The sequence below is a fragment of the Lutra lutra genome, chromosome 5, assembly GCF_902655055.1.
Source record: "Lutra lutra chromosome 5, mLutLut1.2, whole genome shotgun sequence".
NCBI lineage: Eukaryota > Metazoa > Chordata > Mammalia > Carnivora > Mustelidae > Lutra > Lutra lutra.
The window spans coordinates 101,360,487-101,387,409 of record NC_062282.1 but is presented as its reverse complement, the minus strand read 5'-3'; the positions used below and the strand labels follow the sequence as shown (position 1 = coordinate 101,387,409).

At 41.7% G+C, this 26,923-nt stretch overlaps 1 protein-coding gene across 10 annotated transcripts in view; it reads right to left on the bottom strand.

Annotated features, from left to right (window-relative positions):
- The window catches only part of ARHGEF28 (Rho guanine nucleotide exchange factor 28), a 314,675-nt gene that overhangs the window by 123,171 nt on the left and 164,581 nt on the right, over positions 1-26,923 (bottom strand). For all 10 annotated transcript variants that reach the window (XR_007127439.1, XM_047729921.1, XM_047729911.1 and 7 more), the window contains 2 exons: positions 18,077-18,129; positions 17,358-17,418 (listed from right to left, as the gene is read on the bottom strand). Coding sequence is in view for 9 of the 10 variants with exons in the window: in XM_047729921.1 (XP_047585877.1) it covers positions 17,358-17,418; positions 18,077-18,129 (114 nt within the window). In the remaining variant the exon portion in view is untranslated. The remainder of the gene's footprint in view (positions 1-17,357; positions 17,419-18,076; positions 18,130-26,923) is intronic.

Sequence of the window (26,923 nt, the reverse complement as noted above, 5' to 3'; positions counted from 1 at the left end):
AGGCTGGAAATGGAAACGAAGAAGGAAGGTAACTGTGAATTCAAAGAGAGCTGCCTGGGCTTCAAGAAAAGCCTCAAATGCGGGCACATGTTTTGCTCTGGAGCTAGAGAATGGCCTCCGAAAAGCCACCCTGCACAGGGACATCAAGGCTGAGGGTTCCAAGTGTGGACAGCCAGAAAGCTCAGGACACTGACAAGTAAAAGCCAGCGTATTCAGGGAGGGGAGTTTTCCAGCGAAATCACTTCTTTTACAGGACTGACAGTACAGGCAACTTTTCGGATGCTAGGGTCGAAACAGTTTGGATAATTCCTTCCACAGTCTAGTCTCTCCATCCCTTTAAAGCTCAAGTAGTTGGAAGCTTTAAGTATTTCAGAGGATTATGCTCATTAAATGCACATCTACTCCTGTTCAGCACAACTGGGGCATTTTGCTTCAATCGTCACCAAATCTGGCTGTCAATCATAAGGATTTGGGTACCCGAGGAGCTTGGCTCTAAACCCGCAGTCCCTCTCAACAGAGCTAGTGACTAAATTACCACAAACCAAGAGTTCTTACTTGGTCCCCAGTCCATACGGAGAACCCGCTGGTAATCAGCAGTCAGGAGAAGCCCATGGCCACCTCTCCCTGGACTGGGCCACTCTTACTTCCCTGCTCTCCACAGGCACACGCAGAAGCTCAAGCACAGCAGCCAAGATCTCTGGCAGAAAAAAAGCACACCCCAGGTCTCAGAGCGAAGTCTCTCCTTAAGCATTTACTTAGTACTCTTGATAGCAGGAAACGGCATGTTTTCTTTTGTGAGCTCACAGGACACCCAAATAAACTGAGACGGTGGAAACGATATGAGGGTCTGTACGACTCTGCAGATCCAAAGCCCGGCACTATGTGCCTTCATGAACATTCCTCTTTCCTCCAGGGGTGCCTGGGGGCTCAGTTGATTAAGCAAATGCCTTTGGCTCAGCCTGTGATCTCCAGGTCCTGGAATCTTCTGACTCCCTGCTCAGTGGGAAGTCTGCTTCTCCCTCTCCCTGTCCCTCCTCCAGCTCATGCATACACACACACACACACACACACACACACACACTCTCTCTCTCTCTCTCTCTCTCTCTCTCTCAAACAGTTTTTAAAAAGATTTTATTTATTTATTTGACACAGAGAGAGAGAGAGCACAAGCAGGAGGTGCGACAAAGGGAGAGGGAAAAGCAGGTTTCCCACTTAGCAAGAAGCTTGATATGGGGCTGGATTCCAGAACTCTGGGATCATGACCTGAGCCAAAGGCAGATGCTCACATAAATAAAATCTTTTAAAAAAATTCTTCTTTACTATTGACTTTATCCTGCCATGCTGTGTCAGAAAAGAGATGCATAACCTGCTCCCTGATAGCTAACCCTGTCTGGTTGGGTGGAAAGGGAGAGGTCCAGATAGAACTGGAGCAAGGGGAAAAACTACTTCATTTCAAATTCATCAAAATCAGAATGACATGAACCACTCCTGTGTTTTTATACGGTTTGCTACATAAATATAACATACAAATAACAAAACCCAACTACGAGACGAGACCGTTGTAAGCATGAGAGCTAAGTCAAAATAAACATTAACATATGTTCTACTTTGTGGCCTTTTATTTGAAAAATAATTACATATTTTTCTTAATTCATTAGATGTACTTTTAAGAATAAATTATTGTCAATCCTTTCATCAGGTAAGAGAGTTGTACTGCATGTGGATCTTTGTAGGAAAATAAAGTCTTGAAGATGAGTGTTTCCATTCATTCTCAGTTTTACAGCTTAGGAAAGTACCAGGGACACCGTAGGCATGTAATGAATGAATGAACGATTTACACTTAAAAGTCTTAATCTATAGATGGAAGAGCTTTACAGGTCATCTGTAAATGTTATTTAATATCCTGACTGAAGATATGTATTTAAAAAATTTTTTTTAACTCAAGTATAGGTGACACACAATGTTATATTAGGTTCAGGGGTACAGAGTGATTCCACAACTCTGCACGCCATGCTCAGGAGAACCACTGCCTGTCACCATACAATGCTATTACAGTCCCAGTGACGAGAGTCCCTACGCTACAGAAAACATGTAGCTTCCCAAGAGTTCCTGCAGCTTTGCGTCAAGTGTTTAAAAATATATTTGTATTTTATTCATCACAATAGTAACTTAATATGAAAAGATAGAAGAGCCAGACTCCTGAGTCAACAAAGCCCACTGTCCTCCAAGATTCCAGGCAATACTGGGGCTATAGATAGATCCATGGACCCTCAGCTGCCTCAGAGAGGTCTGTAGACCAAAGAAAGGGAACCTCCACCTGTTTAGACAATCACCAAATTAAAATTTAAGTGTTGGATCAGGAGATAATATTATCTTTCTCGTTTTTCATGTATGTTTAAGTTTTAGAGCCACTTCACCAGGATCAATCCTGGGTCAACAAATGATTAGGACTGCTCCTCTCTTGACCATGAGTGATAGATTGGAAGAAAGGCAGGACAAACCCAAGAGAAACATGAAAAAATCTTTGTAAAACACATTTTCTAATAGTTGGGCTGCTAAGTAGATTCTTCTTTATCTAGTTCTCCCCCAAAGCACAGACCTTATTGACCAATTATCTGTCAATTGATCTTTGATATGGAAGTTATTCTGACAACAAAGAAGAACTACCAAAAAATGCATCTGAGAAGCTCGAGAAGATTCTCTATTCTTATTTGCTTTATTTACCAATATTTTTAAAGAATGAATGATTGCCACTGACAGTGAGGTTAGCATTCAGTTAACACGTAATTCGGACAGCTCATTTTCTTGCTCACCAAAGACTCTCTCCCAAATGTGGGTCATTTATCCTCCTTGTTTTCTAGAGGAATTCACTTTTCCCCCCATTATACCAATACGATTGCACTTAAATTAATTCAAGATGTTATTCACATCTCATTCATATCCAATGGATTAATTTCTTTGCTTTCCCTGGCTGACTCCAACTGCAGTTGGCAGAATTCAAGGATATATTCCCAAGGCCACTTTCTCATCAGGATGTCCTACAACTACTACAATGCAAGAGTGTGAATGATTTCATCAGCCTTACTGTACCTCCTTTAATTAGGAAATCCTTAGAAAATTACCTCCATAAGGCTACAATCACCCAGGGCAGATACTGTTGCCTTGAAGTTTCAGCTGTCAGGAACACCCACATAGAAGAGAAGCTTCCCTTGATTCTCCTCCTGTCATGACAACAGATCACCTAGCTTCCAACCTTGGTGAAATTAATCTTCCTTGGAAGGGTATTTATATTTTGATTTGAATTACAGTATTTGTAAAGTTTTCTTATCCTCCAGTGAGACCCAAAATGTCTTGAGTGCAAGAGCTGTGTCATACTCCTATTTTTACAGAGCCACAAGCTAAAAAGGAAAATTGTGGGGTTTTGGAGCCATATATATCTGGGCTTGGAGATCGGCTCTGTCACTTATTTACTTAGTGTCACTCATACTTTCTGATCCTCCACAGTCTCCTAGAAAATGGGGTCATAACAACCATACTATAAAGACTTGTAAGGATCAAATGAGGTTATAAAGGTAAAGAACTTAATGGCTAAGTTTTCATTAAGTTTCAGCTTAAATATTAAATAAAGATAAAGTTTTCCTTTCACTGTATTCTCTTGTGTATTATAGACACTGAAGTATCCCTATGTCGACCTCAAGAGTAATGGCTTCATTTTCTGAACTGAGACATACAAGTGTGCAAAGAAGTTCCAAGACAATCATACCAAGACTGAAACAGAAGGCTTTGTTTTCCTTCTCCGCTCCATTGTTTAACAACCACGCGTTTTAACACTGCTAGACACCATTCTTGTTAAAAGTCATTAAAACACACAGGCAAGAGGAGATAAGACCCCTAAATGCCAGGACAAGCCTATCCTGGTTCACTTCAGCCAGCGCAGTGGCACCGTGATGTATCCTTGGGTAAAAATCAGAGATGGTCAGAATCTTCCTCAAGGGGCGCCTGGGTGGCTCACTGGGTTAAAGCCTCTGCCTTTGGCTCGGGTCATGATCCCGGGGTCCTGGGATCGAGCCCCACATGGGCTCTCTGCTCAGCAGAGAGCCTGCTTCCCCCTCTCTCTCTGCCTGCCTCTCTGCCTACTTGTGATCTCTGTCAAATAAATAAATAAAATCTTCAAAAAAAAAAAAAAAGAATCTTCCTCAAAATCCTTTAGGAGGCACCATGTCATCTCCTGGAGTTCAACACAAGCAGTTCTTCTTTGTTGGAGAACATTGTGACTTTGGTTATGAACCAAGTGAAATGCTTGGCTCTGACCGACAGGCCACACTACATAGAAAATACGGATTTTTAAAAGCATAGCTCATATCCATGTGCTAGATGCACTCACTCTGAGAAGCACCTAGGGGACAGCACATTCACATCTACAATGTCACACCCACTCAAGGACATGGCATTGCTCATACAGCCATCCCAAGGTTTAAATTATTATTTCCCTCCCTACTTCCCTATTCTCTCTTTTTTTTAAACAGAGCCCAAGAAGTTGCTTTCACATAAAACGGACATGAATTGGGAACATGGGGCAAGCACTGTTGTCATACATTGGGATTTTAGGATGTCACTATTTCCTAATGCCATCTTACTTTAACCATAAGAATACTTTTTATTGGGACACCTGGGTGGCTCAGTTGGTTAAGCGACTGCCTTTGGCTCGGGTCATGATCCTGGAGTCCTGGGATCGAGTCCCGCATCGGGCTCCCTGCTTGGCAGGGAGTCTGCTTCTCCCTCTGACCCTCCCACTTCCCATGCTCTCTCTCTCTCTCTCTCTCTCTCATTCTCTCTCTCTCAAATAAATAAAATCTTTAAAAAAAAGAATACTTTTTATTTCTTATCTACCTGTATTACCTTGGTTTACTTTAATAAAAAACTTGCATGCACTTTCAGAGGTTTTTACATCACCCTACTACCTAAGGGGGAAAACTGGATGTACGCTAGATGTCCATCAAGATGACATTACTTACATTACGACATATCCACATATAGTGTAAGAATATCCAAAACGCTAAGGACAGGAAAGTTGATTTTTTTTTAAGATTTTATTTATTTATTTGACAGAGAGGGAGAGATCACAAACAGGCAGAGAAGCAGAGAGAGAGGGGAAACCGGCTTCGCGCTGAGCAGAGAGCCTGATGCGGGGCTCGATCCCTGAGATCATGACCTGAGCTGAAGGCAGAGGCCCAACCCACTGAGCCACCCAGGTGCCCCAGGAAAGTCGATTTCTGAACAAAGCAACATATTTAAGAATTACGTTGGCAAGATTTCCACCAGCTGTTAGAACAGCTACAAGTATCAGATGATACTTTTAAGGAAAAAAAAAGACTCTTGGTGTCTCTCTTTTTGTTTTAAACTTTGAAATCCGTTGGCATAACCTCAAAGAAAAGAAGCAGGACAAACAGGCTAAATGTTTCTGAACAATGAATTAGGAGAAATTTTGACTCTATCATGGAGAGGCAGCTTGAATCCGGGGTGTGAGGGGTCTAGAAGTGGGAGAAGAATGGAGATGAGCAATAAGGCTGCAAAGAGCAAGGGCAGAGGGACAGTCATGTGTCTTGTCATAGCCTCAGGAGAAAGAGATTCCTCAGGATGAGAAGTACCACGGCAACTGGGGAGAGCAACATCTACATTTTAGGGTTTTTTTCTGCGAATGTTCCCATTCCCATTTTCCCAAACCTTCCCAAAAAGTATCTTACATGCCACAAACTTATTTTTAAACTTAATTTTTTAATCCATTTGAAAATTCAAAGTTCAGCTTACTGTTCTTTTTTTTTTTTTTTTTTTTAACATATAATGTATTATTGACTTCAGGGGACCAGGTCTGTGAATCACAGCACTCAACATGGGCTTGTATATGGTCATTCACATGCATATAAGTGAACCAGGAGATATAAAAGGAGCAAAAAACTTAGTCTTAACATGAACTCAAATCTATCAATTCCAAAGTTCGGAGGCTAAAATTCCCACAAAATGTAATAGATAATCTCAATTTGAAATAAAGGGTGGCTGATCTTTTTTTTTTTTAAGGTTTTTATTTATTTATTTGACAGAGAGAGAGAGAGAGATGACAAGTAGGCAGAGAGAGAGGGGAAGCAGGCTCCCCACCAAGCAGAGAGTCCGACGTGGGATTCAATCCCAGGACCCTGAGATCATGACCTGAGCTGAAGGCAGAGGCTTAACCCACTGAGCCACCCAGGGGCCCCAAGGGTGGCTGATCTTGTAATATATGCTACTAGAGTATCGTTACTTCTAGGCCTTCTCAATGAACAGATTAAGGAAATAGCTCCGCATGTGCCCTGACCTATTTATATACACTTATCTACAAGTATTTCTATATGCAACCACACATATCTATGTTAACTAATCATGTGTGCATACTAATGTGGCCAACTCTAATTCATCACCACACAGAACATTCTAGCCTCCTCCCCTTGGTTATCTACCAACTCCCACCCACTCCAACATAAGGATAATGTCTATAACCCATTTGCTTAAGTATTCATTTCCAGTGCACTTTTACAGTAGTATAAAAATTGTTAACGTGTATCCCCGTGAGAAACAACTTCATCACCTAAAGGACAGTGCTTATTCACATTAATTTGCCCTTATTCTTACAAATGCTATCTCGTTTCCAAAGTTACAGAGGTCTGAAAATTTCACATCTCTTACAATGAGGCACCTCATCCATTTTTAGTAGTTAGATTGTTTTGTCACATTCTGCCTCCATCAAAGGATCCTCCAACTTCATTTTTTTTAATTTGCACACATTAAAGTTTATTTGGGTGCCATAAAGTTCCCTGAGTTTTTACAAATGCAGTGCCATGGAACTACCATTAGAGTATCATAAAGAATACTTTCACCTCTCTAAAACAAACAAACAAACAAACAAACAAAAATCAACAAAAACCACTATAATGGGAATGTGTACAAATGACAAGGAAGCCAACTGTAAGAATTCCCCATTGCCAAAGCTAGACTACTTCTCAACAACAAATAGAGCATTGTTAAATTACTATGCAAAGTGTCAAATACCCATGAATGCATATGAGATAAATGATTGAAGAAACAGATGGGGAAGTCTAAGTCTCCCACATAGAAGAGTTTCCAGTTATTTATTTGCCCACAAGAAAGTATACAGAGGACACTCCACCCCTGAAGTATGGCCTGCACATCTTTCCAAAGAGTATGCAAAGGGTAGTAGGGAAGAGTAACTTTACAGTGAAGAAAGCTGACCCTACCTCCACCACTAATCAAGGTCATCATTAACAGTTTGAAGTAATGTTGATGGCATAAACCATTGATATGATGAAAATGGCATTCTACCTCTGTGGTCTTCCTCCCAAACCCATAACCCCAATATAATAATCGGGAACACGTCAGAAAAATAGCATTGTACAAAATATCTGACCAGTAGTCCTAAAACTGTCAAGATAATTAAAAACATGCAAAGTCTGAGAAATTCTCACTGCCAAGAGGAGCCTAAGGAAACATGGTAATATAATATGGTATCCTGGAGAAGATCCTAAGACACAAAATGGAAATTAGATAAATCTAAGGAAATCTAAATAAAGTATGGACTTTAGTTAAAAATAATGTATCAATACTGGTTAACTCATTTGAACAAAGGCACCATAGTATATGTTAATAGGGGAAGACAGACATATGGGAATTCTCCAAAGTATCTTTATAATTTTTCTATAAATCTGAAATCTGTTCTAAAAACTCAAAAAAAAAATTTAAAGGATGAGACAAAAAGTACAGAATCTATGTTCCCTCGATGGATGTTTGTGGAATTCATGCTAAAAGACTGCATCACTTTATCATATACACAGAATTCAAGTTATGCATAAAAGTGCACTTTCTTTTGCCTAAGGTATTATGTGAAGTAACTGTGTAGCTCTGACAAAGCTAATTAGACATTAAAAGATGTGCTGAAACAAATTTTAATTTTTCACAAACAAATAGTATCTCTTTGGAGTTAATAGGTTCCCAGGAGGCAACCCCAGTGAGAGGCTCCCATGTGCACCAGAGGGTAGGACCGTCTACCTCAGTGAGATCACAGAAATCTTATTGGCAGACAAATCTCAAGAGCCTGGATGAAACCCAGCTAGCTCACTCAGTCTTCTACTTGAGTTCTCGATAATGTTAGCTTTACTCTATGATTTTTTTGTTATTTTGATTATTATAAAGAACCATATTTAGTACTGGATCTCCTGTTCAATTTGCGATGGTACCACTTCTCTATACATTAGCCCATACACATCCTTCCACAAAATCTCATACTATGAAGAATAAATCCCATTTGGCTTTCTTGCTCATGGCTGAAATAAGGGACCATATTTCTTAACAATGTCTTCTCAATTAGCCACTCTAAAAGTTAAACCAACTTGTCCAAATAAATTGTTAGCTTTCATGCCTGGGAACACAAGCTCTAACTTAACTGCCTTGAAGTCCCTTCCAAGAGATTAACCAGCAGTACTCAAAAAAGAGCAAGCCTAAACTCACATAAGCACACTTACACACTGCTACCAAGCCCTGAACCCAGTGATTCTTCTGTGAGAGCAATTCCTTCATTAAATATCTAGACACACTGGTATACTCAAGGATTTCAGCACAAGAAAAGGGGAAGAAATCTGTGGCTGGAATTCTAAATTTCTATGTAAAAATTTTAAATACTCTTTACAGAACATATGTCCTATTTTTTATTTGTTTCATGTTTTATAAATTAGTAGTTTACTTAATATTTTATTTTTGTCTGAATTTTATAATGTAATCATTTGACTTAAACATCAAAATAGAATCTTTTGGGATGGAGTCTATGTGATTTACTCATTCACTAAGCTAGTTTATTTGGACTTGAGGATCTCAGTTTGGAGACTCAAAATTTAGAATTCATATATAATGAGGAAAAGATGGTTTCTTTAACAAAAAATGTTGGGAAAACTGGACAGCCACATGCAAAGAATGAAACTGAACACTTTCTTCCATCACATACAAAAACAAACTCAAAGTGGGTTAAAGACCTCAATCTGAGACCTGAAGCCACAAAAATCCTTGAAAAGAGCACGGGCAGTTATCTCTCTGACATCAGACATAGCAACATTTTTCTAGTTATGTCTCTTGAGGCAATGGGAAAAAAAAAAACTATTGGGACTATATCAAAACAAAAAATTTCTTCACAGTAAAGGAAACCTCAACAAAACTGAAAGGCAACTTACGGAATTAGAGAAGATATTTGTAAATGACATTTCCAATAAAGGGTTAGTATCTATAGGATATAACTGAACACCCAAAAAACAACCCAATTAAAAAATGAGCAGAAGACATGAACAGACATTTCTCCAAAGAAGAGATACATATGACCAACAGACACATGAAAAGGTCCTCAGTATCATTCATCATCAGGGAAATGCAAATCAGAAACACAGTGAAATGCCACCTCACACCTATTGGAATGGCTAAAATCAAAAACACAAGAAACAGCAAATGTTGGTGAAGTTGTGGAGAAAAAGGAACCCTTGTTCACTGTTGGTGGGAATGCAACCTGGTGCAGCCACTCTGGAAAGGTATGCTTGTTCCTCAAAAAATTAAAACTCAAACTACACTACAGCTGAGCAATCACCCTGGTATTTACCTTGAAATACAAAAACACTAATTCAAAGGAATACACACACCCTGATGTTTATAGTAGCATTATCTACATGGCCAAAATATGGAAGCAGCCCAAATGGCCACTGACTGATGAATGGATCAAGAAGATGTAGTATGTAAACACAATGGATGATTATCCAGCCATAAAAAAGAATGAAATTTTGGGGCACCTGGGTGGCTCAGTGGGTTAGAGCCTCTGCCTTCAGTTCAGGTCATGGTCTCAGGGTCCTGGGATCGAGTCCCATGTCGGGCTCTCTGCTCGGTGGGGAGCCTGCTTCCTCCTCTCTCTCTGCCTGCCTCTCTGCCTACCTGTGATCTCTGTCTGTCAAATAAATAAATAAAAATCTTAAAAAAAAAAAAAAGAAATTTTGCCATTTGCAACAACATGGATGGAGCTAAAGAGTGTGATGCTAAACAAAGCAAGTCAGAGAAAGACAAATACTGTATGATCTCATTCATACGTGGGATCTAAGAAACAAAACAAACAAGCAAAAAACCAAAACAAAACAAACAACCAAAGGAAAGAAGAGAGAAACCGAGAAAGACTCTTAATTGTAGAGAACTGTTGGTTACTGGAGGGGAGGTGGGTAGAGGGATGGGTGAAATAGGGGATGGGGATTAAAGAGTACACTTACCATGATGAAAAAATAAAACAGAAAAAAAACCCCAAAATTTAAAATTCAGAGAAAAAACCTGCCATCCCCCCACCTCAGTTACATTTCAGAAATTAAGCTTGTTTGTTGAATGAAAGCAAAAGGCGGTTTGGCTTGTACCATGAGTACAAACATCAGGCATCCTTTTAAAGCCCTTATGACATTAGTGTAAACCAAATTCCCTCCATCCCCAGCTGTGCTCCTGCAAGTCTGTTAAATGATTCTGAAAGCAAGTAACAATCATGGGATTCCTTCTTAATACTGAAAGGTGATTAATCTTTAAATGTTAATCATCTCATATAGGATCAAGTAGTTAGGAATTTCTCTCAGTAGTTTTTTCCAAAGTTTTACATTCCCCATAGATCTATGAGGATATTGATGACAATATTCATTCAAAGTCTACAAACCCAATACAAATAGGCTTCTTTACTTGCTTTTGCCATCTACTGCAATACAAGTAAAACCACATTTCCCCAACTCCAAGAAGATGGAAAACCCAGGATGTCAAGGATGATGTCAGCAAAGCAGAGGTCCCTCAAGGAAGTACCTCATGGTCCTCAACCTTGAGCCACAAGGTTGGGGATCACGTGCGGAACTTTTAGAACTCTTAAGTGTGGCTATACTCCAGACCAGTCAAATCAGATCTCTCTGGGGACGGACACAGGTTTCAGTAGTGGTAAAGCTCTAAGGAAATCCCCATGTGTAGGCTGAGTTTAGAACCATAGGTTAACAGAGTGCCTGTGTGACTCTTAACCTTAACTCACTTTGGTTTTACCTTTTTCACATTTGTGAGCTAATAACAGGCAGAGCATAAGACTCATGGTTTCATTAGACAGTAGAAACAGGAATTCCAGTTTAACACAGTGTTTCTGTGTATTTTTAAATCAGAAGAAAAGCAACATGATACTCCACACCTCCATTAAGGCTTTGGTTTCTTCATGTGTTCAAGTTTATAGTATATATTAATCTAAAAATCCCATAAATCTTTAATTTGTGGGATAGAATTCTGCCAATAAATATTCCACTTGTTTAATATAAAGAACAGGGGCACCTGGGTGGCTCAGTGGGTTAAAGCCTCTACCTTCGGCTCCAGTCATGATCCCAGGGTCCTGGGATCGAGCCCCACATCGGGCTCTCTGCTCTGCGGGGAGCCTGCTCCCCCCCGCCCCCGCCTGCCTCTCTACTTGTGATCGCTATCAAATAAATAAAATCTTAAATAAATAAATAAATAAATAAATAAATAAATAAATAAAATAATATAGAGAACAATGCTTTATTCACCTTGCACAAGAAGAATATGTCCAAACAATGAAGCCACAAATAGAACAGACAGAACACTGATGGTAAAAGACCCAGAGTTTGTAACACTCAGCAGAATTCCAGTAAGTCAGTAATTTCTTCTACCAAAAACAATGTTTAAAACCTCAGCAAGTATAGTAAGGAAATTTCATGGAAGTCAGCAGAAGGAATACGAGTCCCAAATAACTTTGAATTCCCCATGGTCTTGGGATGTTTCTCCATTCCTAGCCCCAGCCCCTTTATTCCAAAATCAAATCACTGATAAGCTTGGGCTTGTGGTAAAGAAATGAAAACTGCCCCCCCCCCCCCCCCCCCCCCCCCCCCCCCCCCCCCCCCCGCCAAGGAATCCATAGAAGATTCTGTAGCCTGGGGCATAGAGAAAGATCTGCCAAAAATCAAACTTCAAAATTTCTTTTTCAGAAGGTTGAGAGCTCTGCTAAGTTCCCTTCTCCCTGACACTTTTTATTTTTTTATTTTTTTTTAAACATTTTATTTATTTATTTGACAGAGAGAGATCACAAGTAGATGGAGAGGCAGGCAGAGAGAGAGAGAGAGGGAGGGAAGCAGGCTCCCTGCTGAGCAGAGAGCCCGACGAGGGACTCAATCCCAGGACCCTGAGATCATGACCTGAGCCGAAGGTAGCGGCTTAACCCACTGAGCCACCCAGGCGCCCCAACCCTGACACTTTTTAAATATTCCTTCATGTTTCATTTAACATTCTTGAAATCTCAACATAGATACACATGTGTTATTAAATAACAGCCAACAGAGGGCCCACTTCTACTGACATGGGTCCTAGATTTTTTTTTTTTTCTTAAGATTTTATGCATTTATTTGTCAGAGACAGAGAGAGCGAGTGAGCCCAAGCAGGGGAAAAGGCAGGCAGAGGGAGAAGCAGGCACCTTGCAGGACTCGATCCCAGGACCCTGGGTTCAGGATCTGAGCTGAAGGCAGATGCTTAACTGACTGAGCCACCCAGGGGTCCCACGGGTGCTAGATCTAAAGATTCCCTGCTGTTTGGAATCATCTCAAAACTGTTCCCACAAACAACTTAAAAGCACTGTTTTATATGCCTGTATAACCTAGCAGCATTAATTTCATTTCTAAACTTTTAGTTAATATAAGAGAAAAAAGACTAACCCGATTAGCCCTATTTATTGGTGGTTTAAACCAAACCAACAGGACTGACTACACAGTCTCCATGTATCTTACCAATGAAATTCATGGGCTTCGACCTCTCTCAGATAGACCCACAAACAGGGATCCCAAAAAAGGAGTTTGGACTCCAACAAACATCCTGTTCTAGGGTACTGATCCTCTGGATCTTCCAACTATTTCCTTCCAGTTTCTGTTTACTGACAAACATTTTTTCCTAAGCTTCCTATGTAGCACTTTTGTTTCTCCTTCTGGGTCTTTTCTGTAGTCCTGAAAGTCTGCGCTATCTAGGTGAAGCAATCTGAAATCTTCCACTTCCAACCGATCACTTCTGTCTCTTTCTGCTTCCTTCTCTTCATGATTGTTCCAGATCATTTTTTGGATATCAGGTCAGCTTTGGTTCATCTGTCTCCTTGTCACCCACGCCTCCCAGGCCCCAACACCTACTAACGAAAAGATTAAAAGATTTTCTTTTTCTCATGTAACATATAAGTAACCAACAGTAATAGCAATGAAGGGACCCAAAGTATTAAAGAATAATTGGGGTTTGAACTGAAAATTGGGTCAGTCTATAAAATCAAACAATACATATTATAAAAAGAAGAGATTTTCTTCTCACTGATAAATTCTTAATGACAAAATCTAAGAAATTTTCCCCCTCTTCTTAGAAAAGTAAGCCATATCTTCTGTAGAAAAATGTACAGAATCAGTTTAAGCTACCTACTAAAACAGAACTTACTTATGGCATATCATGCTAAATAAATAAAGCAGGACACAAAATTCTATTGCTTACATGATCACAACAATGTAAAAAATAGATGCACCCAAAAATACTGGTAGGAAATACACAGTTTAACAGGAGCTTCTTTGGGCGGGCAAACTATAGGAGTGTTTTCTCTTTTCCTACAGTTTCTAAAATTCCCAATTTTATTAGTGTGAGCATTTATTGCTTCCACCACTTAAAAAGATTATTTTTTCCATAAGTCTTATTTTGATACAATATTCTATATAAAATCTTCTCTGTCCCACTCTCTGCCAGCCAAACCTGGGGTAGTAGATTCAGCCGTGCTTCCTGCCCAGAGCTGCAAGGTACTGGGACTTCTCAAGCACAGAACCAGGATGCCAGCCAATTCCATCACCACCTCCCCTCATGTCTCTACCTCCCTCCTATCTTGCCCCTTGAGAAAAGTCAAAACGTGCTCACATGGTTCTTGTTTTAACCAATCTACTTCACCAATCCTTCATTTTTTTCCATCCCAATAGTCACACAATGTACGGCAATAGGTAGGTAAGTTTCAAGCCACCTTTTGTCCAATGCAGGACGTGGTGGATAAATTATTGCAGGAAAATCAACATCGGTAGTGTCACCAAATCTGGTCTGACACACATAACTTCACTCACACGCTGGAGTATCACTTGCTAAGATAGCACGAGGGTCACCTTCCAGGAGCTTCTGTAATTCACCTGCCACAATGGCACTCTTGTTTCCCAGTCCTCAAGGACAAACTTAACTTTTAACTGAATCTTCATTTCTAACAAGGCACACAGTTCTACCTTTTCAAATTCAACCCTTTCAAACTAGAGCTTACAAGACAGCAACATCTCAAGCCATTTGCCACTTGGCTAACCCAATGATGGTTTAATGTATCTTCATTTACAGGTGGGATTCCAAGAAGGCAGCTGAAGCTCACCATCCCTCCATATTCCTACAGCTGCCCCCTTGCTCGTGCTTGATGTCCACTCCCCTTCTCCTTGGCACAGCATTTGTAGGGGCCCACTACTGAGCTTCTATTTTTTAATCCTATTTAGTCCTGCAGACTTGAGCCAAATGGACCCTTTCTTCCTTCTTCATTTCTCTACTGACCCATCTCATCTATGTTTTCTAAATTCATAACCTCCAAATGCTCGGCCCTCTCTCTCCATTCTACATACCTACAATGTCAAGGAAACACACAATGAGAAGTTCTGTCTGCACTCTCATAGCACCAGTACTGGATCGCAGGCCTTCAACTGATATTCTCCCCTTTGAGGCTCTTCCAGCATCCACAGAGAGCAGAACCGTCACTCCTGCATGTCCCCTTACTACTCGCTGAGGTGGTTCAGAGGCACTGGCTTGGATGAGCTTACTAGCTGTTACCCACCCAAGACATTAGCTCTGCGATCAACAGTGCTTTTCAGTGTGTGAACTAATGGCCAGTAGGATTTTTAATGCTCCTGGTGGTTAACAATACAAAGGGAACTTCCAGGGTAATAAACTAAAATTATAAGTTAATTCCTCAGCCACACTAATCACACATCACACACACAGTAGACATACGTGGCTACCGGCTACCATTTTTAATAGTACAGATATAAAAAAAGTTCTAATGGAACAGTACTGATGTTGTTTACAAGAGCATGCTAAACCAACGTCATACCATTCTGAATAATACAAGTCAGCAAAGAAATTAACCTCAACCTCACATTTATCAGCACGTCCTTGAGACTGAGTGGAATGTACACACACATAAAATATCACAGGAGTTTAGAAGTGGCCTGGCGGAAAAGCTGTTTCCATTTCCAGAATCCAGAATATCATCCAACTACTGCTCACTGCATCCTGTCTTATTCTGTTCCAGAAGGTTCTTTTAAAATCGATTACCATTTTCTTTGCATAAAGTCAGGTAACTTTTTTTTTTTTAATTTATTTGACAGACAGAGATCACAAGTAGGCAGAGAGACAGGAAGAAAGAGAGAGGAGGAGAAGCAGGCTCCCTGCTGAGCAGAGAGCCCGATGCGGGGCTCGATCCCAGAACCCCGAGATCACAACCCGAGCCGAAGGCAGAGGCTTGAACCCACTGAGCCACCCAGGCGCCCCCAGGTAACTTTTTTCATCCAAAAAGATTAAATGAAGAAAAAAGCCAATGTTAGCCCAAGGAACAATCATTCATGGCTCTTTTCATAACTCGCAGGGGATTAAAGTCACAGGAGTTTGTCTCAAATCACATATATTATGGTCCTCCTCAGACACAATGATGCTACTAACAAAACACACTGTTTCGGTCAGGCTACTACACTCTCCTTACCACGGGCCTTCCTGCCCAGCAAATGTACCAGTTTGAGAATGGAGTTTTTAACAGTGAAAATTAAAATCGTCCTATGTAATACTTGTAACAGCCAACACTCCTCCCCCACCAGCAATTTGTCTCGGTAAACATTCTTCAAAGCCAACATTCCTCAGGGCACGATGCAATCTGTAGATGAGACATCCTGTATGCATGAGCAACAGCTCTGCTCCTGGATTTAATGGCCTACAAGAGTCATTCAAACAGAGGTGTTTGCTTTCATTGCTCCTTCCTCTTCCCCTCTTCTGGAAGTACATTATTCCCCTTACCTTATATAGCAGAAATGGTAAAAGTGTGCGAATCACCTGGTGGAGTCCAAGTTTCTATTTCAATTTCAGTATTAGTACCTCATTTAAGGAGGTTGGGTAAACACCACTGGCTTGGAGCCAAGCTACCAGCCACACAGTCAATGGTGCTTCCTCCTCACCCTGCTTTATTCTTCATGATCCCACCCCCGCCATGTTGTCACTGCTCTGCCTGTGCCTGCCAAATGTGCCAAAGACACTCCACTGGCCTCCAGTGAGACCGGTGCGCCAAGAGCTTCCCAGGCCCAGCACCACCCCCACTATTAAACTCACCCTGGGGATCGTCTTGGTCTTCCCTGCTTTTACATCAGCCTGAGCACTCCTCCACCACCATCACCACCCCACTCACTTCCACTCAGCCCCAGAGGTCTGCACAGACCACCCACGGGCCCACAGGAGACATCAGATGATGGCCCAGTTTATGTGCCTCCAGCCTCCAACAGCTTCCTCAGGTTTGAACTCAAAGGGAACTATGGGGTCCAGATTAACCCCCGAGAACTAGCAAGTGGCCAGGGAGCTCTGGGGAGATGTCCTCAGGAGATGTGACCTAGAATGCACGGGCAGATAAGAATGTCCAGTCCTGGGGAAAAATCACTGTCACCTTGCCAAGGGATCTCCTGGTGCCCCAACCCACACCCAGTGACAACATCTGGTCCTTCCTCGGTGTCATCTGCTCAGCTCCAAGGCGCCCCCAACTGGGCATCAAAATGGGATAGCAGTAAGCCTGGGGTTTCAGGAGGGAGGGAGTTAGGAGTCTCAGTTCCACCACCTGCTGTCTGCCAGAGGCCTCAGTCACTTCACCTGAAAATGAAGCTGGTACCTACCTCAGAGAAGTTACAAGGTAACTAACACAAGACTAGTCCCAAGACAGAGTCCGGCTCAGAGGTCAACTGGTCAGGCAAAGCCTTTATTGCTTTGTCTCGATTTGTTTTTCAAAGGATTGTAAGTGAATCCTCAACCCTTGAACTCAGAGTATTTTAACTGCTGCTGCAACAAAAATCTATCTGTGTTGGTTTCAAAAACTAGACAAAGCTCCCAGGAAGGAAGGTTTTATTTTAAAATTTCTTTTCTTCCAGTCCTCTTTATACCCAGGACTGGCATACTCTGAGGAGTACAGGGGAAAGTGCTCTTTTGGAACATACCTGAATCTAGATGGTCCCGGTCTCCGTGTTCATTTGGTTGAACCACCAGGTTTTCCATGTGCTGGAAGAGATAAAGTCAGGCAGGGTTTTAACAAAATTTACTTATGGGCCCCAATTCTGTTGAGTTTTATCAACTCATGAAAAGCCACCTCAGAAAATATCAATGAAGACATGTCACATGTCTCGCCACACATCAACAAAACTAGTCTTGTACTTAATTCGTATTATTCAAGAGCTACAGAAAGGGAAGGACCTGCCCCACAAGGAAGCCCTCCCAAGGTCCTTTCTTCCCAGAGGCCGTCTCCCGGGCATACTCCTGCAGCCACACTGCTGGCAAACATCTGGAGCTATGCATCTTTAAAGAAAAACTTGTTTTGGAAAATGTGTATAATCATCTTGCATATACAAGTACAAACCAGAAAGACAGCCAGCTTGGGTCATAAAGAACAGAGACTGAAAATTCAAGTTATTCTGAAACTAATGATGTATTTTATGGTGATTTAAAAAAAAAACACATTTTTTTAATTTTTAAAATAAATAAGTAAATAAAAATTTCAAGTTATTCTGAACGTGACATGGTCTACCCCGCTGGAGGTTTGTTTTTGATTTTTTTGTGGGGGAGGGGAAGTAGATTTTTTTTTTTCTTACCACTAGATCTTCACTTCTACAGCAGCTCTGGGGGAAAGTTCCAAAAAGAAAGAGGGACAGAGAATCCTTACCTTTACATTCTCCTTTTCAGGTGATGATCTGCTGGTTGCCGAATTCTTAATCCCTGCAAAAGGAATGATCCTCATCAGGATCTGATAGGAGCTTTCATTTAAAAAAAAAAAAAAAAAAAGGAAAGAAAACCCAAAAAGTAGACAACAATTATACATGAATTGCCCCAGGAGCTGTCTGTGAGGAGCTAGGCTAGATTAGGCTTCTTAAAAATCAACTCTCCACAGAATATGTGACAGCCCAACTGCCACACTCTGGTAATATTTGTGTGGACCGAAAGGTAAACAAGCCCAGGACCTCTTACAGGAAATCCTGAGGAAAAAAAAAAATCATTAAATCAACAAATGCCCCTGATTCAAAAGGAAGGCTGCTCACAGAATAAAGGCTCTTCAAAATAGCAGAGATTTTAAGAACATGACTGGTACCTACCTGAGGATATTCCACATGTCTAGTTCCTCAAATACCACAGATTTCATGTTTCAAAAGGGCATAATTCATTCCAGATGAGGTCTGGCCTTTCCTCGGACATCCCTGTAAGTCCGCGACACCAACACAACCCTTTGGCTCCCACCGCAAAGACTGCTGGGCTGAGCACTGACGGGCCCCAAGCACACTGGGTACCCTTCTTCTGAATAAAGGCTTTCCTGGAAATATTAGTGGTCAGGATGTTCCAGGCTAAACAGGAAGGCTCATTTAAGGGGTATTTTTCTCCAGGTCTGGACTGATTATTTTCCCACTTGAGTTGCCCATTAATAAGAGCCACTGTTGTTGATATTTAACCACCAAAAGCAGGTTTGGGGCTGGGGAAAATAAGCACTGGACACTCCTAGCAAGGGCAGATAGCTAAGAAACTTTACCAACAAGCATACAAATATACACTATGTGGACCCAAGGACTCCTCTGGACCCCTCAGCTGCCCTGCCTAGTGCCAATTCTGGGGAATAGCCCCTAGTTTACCTAGATAGGTCCCCACTCCACTTTGCCAGTCAATTAACTGAAGTTCAGACCTCCCGGTGGATTTATTCAAGCTCCCCTTATTGCCAGGCACCAAAACTAGGAGGTTCACTCAAGTTCTTGCTTAGAAAAAGTGTAAAGTACTTCCCTGACGGGTCATAGTAAGGCAAGGATAGAGCAGAAGAGTCAACTTTCTCACTGTCCTGATGGTTTTTTTTTAAATGTGCATAACACAGCCATCAAAAGAAATGAAATCTTGCCATTTGCAACAACGTGGATGGAACTAGAGGGTATTATGCTGAGTGAAATAAGTCAATAGGAGAAAGACAATTATCATATGATCTCCCTGATATGAGGAATTTGAGAGGCAATGTGGGGGGTTGGGAGGTAGGGAAGGAAAAAATGAAACCAGATGGGATCCAGAGGGAGACAAACCATAAGTGACTCTTAATGTCACAAAACAAACAGGGTTGCCAGGGGAGGGGGGTGTGGAGATGGTGGTTGGGTTGTGACATTGGGGAGGGTATGTGCTATGGTAAGTGCTGTGAAGTGTGTAAGCCTGACGATTCACAGACCTGTACCCCTGGGGCTAATAATACATTATATGTTAATTTAAAAATAAAAATAAAAATAAATAAAATGTGCATAACAGGACCTTGGCATTTACCAACAAATAATGAGGTATTTATTCTCCACAGTTTACTGCTCTTGAATCTATAATCCTTATCAGCCCCTTAGTTCAAAATGAAACAATAATAGCTTCAATTTCACATGGTCCTGTCAACTGACGTCAGCAGGGATTAAGGACCTGCGGACACCCAGCCTGGGCAGCTTCTGCTCTCTGGCGCCCCCATCTACCTATAAATGCACATCCCACACAGGGCCTCCAGGTGGCAGCAGAGTAACGTTTGCAGAACAATGCGGCCGGCACTGGGAATGCCAAAATGAACCAGCTTCACCCTTCCAAAGCCTGCGGCTCAGGTGCCAAAATGCAAAACCCTAACGTAAAGCTCTCTGCCCCATCGCACAGATGCAGACATTGATGGGAAGCCCCTATAGAACATACGAGGGATTTTGAATACACATACCCAAACCCTAAAAGTTGGCTAGGTGGGGAAAAGAACGCCAAGATGGTGAAGAAAGGGAGGGTAACGAGAACCCAAGTTTCCAAAGAAACTTCAACCTCAACAGCAAGAGAGTCGCACACATTTTTATTACACTACTGTAAAATACCCCTTTTAAAATCTGTTCAGGCCACATGCTCTTGAATTTAGGATTCTGCATTTCTAAAGAATTATGTACCTAGAGCGTTGATGAAAAGAAACAGGACATTTTGCTCAAGATTGTGCTAATGCAGAAGGCCACAGCAGCTGAGAAAACCTGGCTTGCAGTAACAGAAGCAGTGTCACCATGGCCCAGCTTCCTGCCACTCTCAAAATATCACTGCACACTGTCAGCCTACAGTTTTCCGTATCATCTACTGCATTTTTCTCTTGTTTCAGGTATAATCTAATTAAAGGCAACTTTGCCACAAACTATACCAGAGAAGGCAAGTGTTTATAAAATTTGTACTTCATCACTTTAAAAATAGCTTTCCAAGCTATTAAACCTTTATGCGAACATTATTAAAAATATTCGTGACAGTGTATAGATTCAGAGTAATAAAGTATCTTTAATTAATCTGGGACAGCACACAACTACATCCTAGAGCTTTTAAAGAACTGGGCACTCATTCGACCGGAGTTTAATCAAATTGCTCTAGGAGAGTTTCTGCTAAATGACTAGGATCCTTTTACACTCACTCCACTGCAACACCAATCAAACCACTCATTGCTATAGCAACCTCCGGGCAGATAATGATATCAGTAATTCAAACTCTTCTGTTTTAAAGGCCTATTAATCTTGCCTGCATGGCCCACCCAGAAGGATTATCCCTTCTAAATCCGATTTACCAAACTTAAATAGACATGTTTTCTTATTGCCAAACTATAATGGAACAATAAATAATCTCTAATATTCATGTTCACCAGTGACACTGCACCGGCAAACAGGGTTTTCAAACAATAGGGGTAAGTAGCTCTGAGATTACTACCAGGGTTTTGTTAAGAAACAGATTAGCCTAATAGATCTCAACTCTGTGTTAAGTCTTACCATCCCCTTTTTGAAAAATGGGACCACAGAGGCTACACTTACGCAAAGCAAAAGCTCACACTGAAAATACAGGACGGTTGGTATTCTCCTTAACTACCCTTTGCTGTGTCATCTGACTCCTCCCAGGAAGGAGGCAAAAAAAAAGAATCATGATCAGAGCCAGCCAGACAACTACTCCTGCTTCATTCCTGGTTCAGGTTCAACTGTGCACAACCAAGTTCCCAAGAGGGTTAGATTGGCAGAGCACCATCAAAAGTACAACTGAAAAACGAGGGTCCTGCTCTCAGCTCACGCTGCCTCCTCCACAAAGGCCCAAAGGGACTGAGAGCGGTGCAGAGTCTGAATGGATCCTTTTCTCTCAGCAGATTGAGTTCTGGGAAGGCTGGGTCCAAATTGATTTTGGCCCAACCCTTGAATCCCCAGTGCCAAGTGAGTGCCTAGCATATTAAAGGCACTGAATAAATGCTTCTCTCCTCCACCTCAATCTGGTGGCCCAAAAGAGCTGATGAGATGTAGTGAATCATTAGGCAAGCTCTAGGTCAGGACAGGGAAGGGAAAGTTGTTCGCTTTTTTGAAATACTAATTGAAACACTTTGAATACCAGCACTGTTTATCACAACTTCTGAACTGCCAGATTGAGCAGACAGATGAATGCTTTTCCCTTTGCTGCCTCCCACCCCTCCAGCTAATGCCCCAACCCACCCTTTCCTTTCCAATTAGGCACTGGTGTTTCCCTTCTAACAACTTCAGTTTATGACTTCAGGGTTTTATCCTACTATGTATCTACAATTCACAAATCCCAGAGAACTAAAATGGCAAAGGGGACAAATTTAAGAAACTCTCCTACTCTTTCACTCAGAGACTATTTTAACCCTGGGCCCTTTTGTTTCAGTATCCTGATTACTCCATTTTTTCCTAAAAGTGGGAATACTAGTAAAAACTATCTTTTGGGGGCACCTGGGTGGCTCAGTGGGTTAAGCCTCTGCCTTCAGCTCAGGTCATGATCTCAGGATCCTGGGATGGAGCCCCACATTGGGCTCTCTGCTCAGCGGGGAGCCTGCTTCCCCTCTCTCTCTCTGCCTGCCTCTCTGCCTACTTGTGATCTCTCTCTTTCTCTCTCTCTGTCAAATAAATATAAATAAATAAATAAAATAAAATAAAACAAAACAAAAAACTATCTTTTGGAATCCCCAGTATAAATATGGACTGGGAGAAAGGATAAGGTGATTATCTATAGAAATATCAGCATAAGCCCCATTAGTCTGTGAGCCCCAACAGTCCATTCAAAGTGAACAAGCATTGCTGGGTCCCTGCTGAGCCACAGGATCAGCCAGGGCGAGGACATCAAGGTGAGAGAAGAAATTTCTGCCCTAAAGCAACTCCCAATGGGTTATTTAAATGTAATTTTCATATTTGCACTCTACATCCTTTCAAAAAGAATTTGACATCTTGTTTTAAGAACTTTTTAAATTTAAGTTACTTGTGGCACTTTTTTTGAGCCACAAAAAATAATTAAGAAAAAGGAAAAAATAAATAAAACCGCTGTTAATGTTTTAGAATATACTTCTTCTCTACATGCATATTTTTTAACAGCTTTAAGGTATAATATACTAATGACCCATTTAAAGTGTACAATTCAATTAATTTTGACATATTCAGAATTTTGCAATCATTACCACAATGTGAGAACATCTACATTACCCCCAATAAGAAACCCTGTACCCGTTAGCACCCACTACCCCTTTCTCCCCAGCTGCCCCCAACCCACCCCAAAGGCAACCACCAACCTTCATTCTTTTTTTTTTTTTTTAAAGATCTTATTTATTTCTTTGACAGTGAGAGAGATGACAAGTAGGCAGAGAGGCAGACAGAGAGAGGGGGGAAGCAGGCTCCCCGCTGAGCAGAGAGCCCGATGTGGGGCTCCATCCCAGGACCCTGAGATCATGACCTGAGCCGAAGGCAGAGGCTTAACCCACTGAGCCACCCAGGCACCCCAACCAACCTTCATTCTTAATGAAGTCTTCAGTCTTAATGGATTTGTCTGTGCTGGATATTTCCTATAAATGGCATCGCACCACATGCGGTCTTTTATATCGGGATTCTCTCACAGAACGTAATATTTTTAAGATTCGTTCATGTTATCATCCATCAGTAGTTCATTCCTTTTCATTGCCAAATGCCAGTCCATTGTATGGGCGGACCACATTTTGTAGATCCACTCCCCATAGACATTTAGGTTGCTCCCGCTTTTTGACAGTTATGAATAATACTGCTATGGACATTTGCATACAGGTTATTATGGAGAAGGAGGTTTTCATTCTATCTAGGAGTGTCATTACTGGGTCATATGGTAACTATGCATAATATGTTTTTATAATATTGTTTGGGGTTTGTTTTGTTGACATCTCCAGTGTGCATTTGCCCACTCCCCTTAAAATCTCCAACAGTGAAGAACTTACGGGGCAGAAAAAAAAGATGCTCAGCCCAAAAATTTGGTTTTAACTACCACATAAGCAGAAGCTCTAAATCATGCCATCTCACATTGTGGTCATGTGGTAATTTCCCTGATTTACTCAACTGCTTAAATAAATGAGGCAAGTCATACTGGAAAGACACAAACAACATTCAGTTTTATTTTTTGAATACTTTTCTGTCCCTCTGACCTCCCACTTAGATTCTATTTAAACTCAGGAAATAAACTCTTTAGCTATATTTTCAACTTAAGCTTATTTCACTTGTATTAGACTCCTGATACAATCAGGCTCCGTTAATGCTAGTCCTTGCCTCTAGCCTGCTGATGTGACCCAGCTACAACCAGTATCCACAGTACAACTGAGCAGAGTTTGTTACATCTGGGTGAGTTCTGAAGAAGCTGAGATTCCTTCCAGCTCTAGCTAAGATTCTCCTGATAAGTGGGGGAGGCAAGGAGAAGAATTTATCTTCATGTGTGAGAAAATACCAGTATTGCAATAACAAACAAAATGAGCATCATATCAACTTGATATCCTATTTTTATCCTTGGCCCTTTGATGATGAAAATCCCTCTCTTCTATGGGTAGGAGGAGAAAGTAGATTGGCAAAATCAGCCTTTAAAGGAAGCACAGAAAAAGCTGAGCTGTTCTTTAAGATGAAATGAACAATTCCAAATCACTTCCCAGGGCTGGAAAGTAAGTACATTCCCTGGATATGATTTGTATTGTCTCGAAAATGTTAAAATACGTGACATTCAGGTGAACAACGCTGATCAAGTCCTTGGATGGATATTCCATTGTAGGGTTAAGATAAGAACTCCGTGTCCAACTGAGTAACCACCCCCACAGATCAGCCTAATTGCCATCCTGAAATCCCCAACACTGCAGGTCCCAGCAGCCATCCTGGTGGAAAGGACCTGCATCTTGACAGACATCGGAACCATATTCATCACTTCTAAAAAAAGCACTTAGTTACAATATTTAAAATGAAGGCTCTTGGAAAGGAAATCTTGCATTGGAAAAGCCCTCTTGTTTTCCCCATAATTCACAGGAGACACTCAAAGAAGGAGACTCCCCCAACCAATTCCCTCTTCACATTTCACTCACCCAGAGCACACAGAGAAGGGCTGCATCTTCATCTAAAGAACGGTTCAAACAAAAAAATCTGCTCACCTCGTTACTATGGCAGGAAGAGCTACGTCTCGGTATCCCAATACATGCACGATTACCACCAAATCCACCCCAGCACGTGTTACAACTTGCACTTGTAACGAGCTATCTTTGCTATGATGCTTGCCCATGGCTAAGCATTGATGGGCAGATACTAGTCCGGGGGCTCTAGCTGTATTTGCTCATTTAAGCCTCACTAGAAGTATTAAATGATACGCCCAAGTCATCATTTTGCACAAAAGGAAACACAGCTGAACAACCTGCACCATGTCCAGAAGCCAGATCATGGCAGAGCTGAGGTTCCAGCAGAGTCCGCCTGTAGCTGGTGTGTGTCATCGAGGCATGCCTGTACATGTGGGGCATAAATCTTCCTTATAAGAACTTTATGAGACAGGTCAGCCATGTGGAAGAAAGCTCATTTCAAGGCAATGATTCCAATTTTGCACTTCTCCATCGCACAAATGCTGGAGAGACCTCTCCACCAGCAGCCCCAAGACTACCTAGCTGAGTGTTCTGTCACCTAAGGGTGGTGGATAGGTTACAGGCTGAGAGGTCAGAGTACATGGGCCTGACCTTCTGACTGCCTGGGCAAGCTGCCTCACCTCAGACAAGTTACGTGATCTCTCTGTGCTGCCACTTCCTTGTGTGTAAAATTGGGAAAACCCACTCCCGACACCTAGAAATGCCCCTCTCCATAACCACTGGCCAGTGCCTGTCATGAACGCCCCAACTTTGCTCCGCTCACAGCAGCATTCCCAACACCTAGAACAGTGCCAGCCCTCCACAAATACTGGAGGGCAGTTCTGTAACAGTCAGCTCCTCGAGATGAGGGTTTTTGCCTTTGCAATTTCAGTTACTGCTATGTCATCAGTGCTTAGAACACTGCCTGTCAGCAAGTGAGCACTCCAACGTTCACTGGACGGGTAAGGCAGTGAGCCTGCAGGACACTCGATGGCCTGCCTGGGCTGTGCCTTGTGCTTGGATCCACAGACTCTCCCCCCTTTCTCACAGGGTCATGAAGTAGAAGCCATTCTGCCCTGCAGGGAACTTCCGCTTCAGCCCTGCAGAAATGGAGTCTGCCTCCCGTCCTTTGTGACTACACCTCAAACTCCAGTCCCAGCTCCCCATTTCCTTGTGAATGAAAATATGGAACATAATTAATGGAGAGGAAAAGGGGGGGGACTATTAACACAGAAGTTGAGACAGCCAGTCACACATGGTTTTGGTTTGATCTGGTTGTGGTTTCTTTAATTAACGACACAAGAATATGAAACAAAATGGAGTCATGTAATAGTCAATGGGATTGTGGTGATTCTGTATGTTTTACAGCCCCAGAGACTCAAGGCAGTCACGAGCCTTCCAAACAACACCAGAAAGCGCAGCGGGGTGTGTGGCGAGGCATGGGTGTTTTCAATAGTCAGGACAACTATGAGTTTTACAAACACAGACACCCCCAAGCCCAGCTCCCGATGTGAGCATTACCTACTACCGTACTAATGGATGTGGAGGACCCAGGTGATGGTGAAAGGGAAGGAAAGGGCAGGAACAGTGGACATGAGAAAGAGCAGCAACTGCCTGTTCCTTACCCAGACCACCTTCATGAGATGGTCTAAGAACCGTGAAAAGGGGATTCTTCCATGAACCATTTAGAGAACTTTTACATAATGTGGCACAGGAGCCATGATGGAAGGACTTAACTAGAAGCTAAAAAACATTAAAGGTACTCTCAGCTTCCACAAGGAGTGCGGGTTTCATAGATGGCATTTTCAACATATTTGGTCAGAGAATCCTTATTTTTCAAAGCATCTACCGCAACTGGGGTTTTCACAATGCTTGTCAGGAAATCCTAGAATAGGATATCAAATAGGAACAAAGAAGGCAAGGGACAAAAGAGTCAGTTGGTGGATTAATACTAATAATTAGCTTACACCTCTGAGCAAATTAAAAATGTGAAGATGTTTTGGTCATTTCGTCCATTTGGAGTAACTGCCCATCCTTCTGGGAGTATGATTACAGTTACAAACTATGGAAACATAACTGGCTCGCTGACAATAATGACACCATTTATCACCCTAATGGGGACAGGAAAGCCCATCTCCAGGA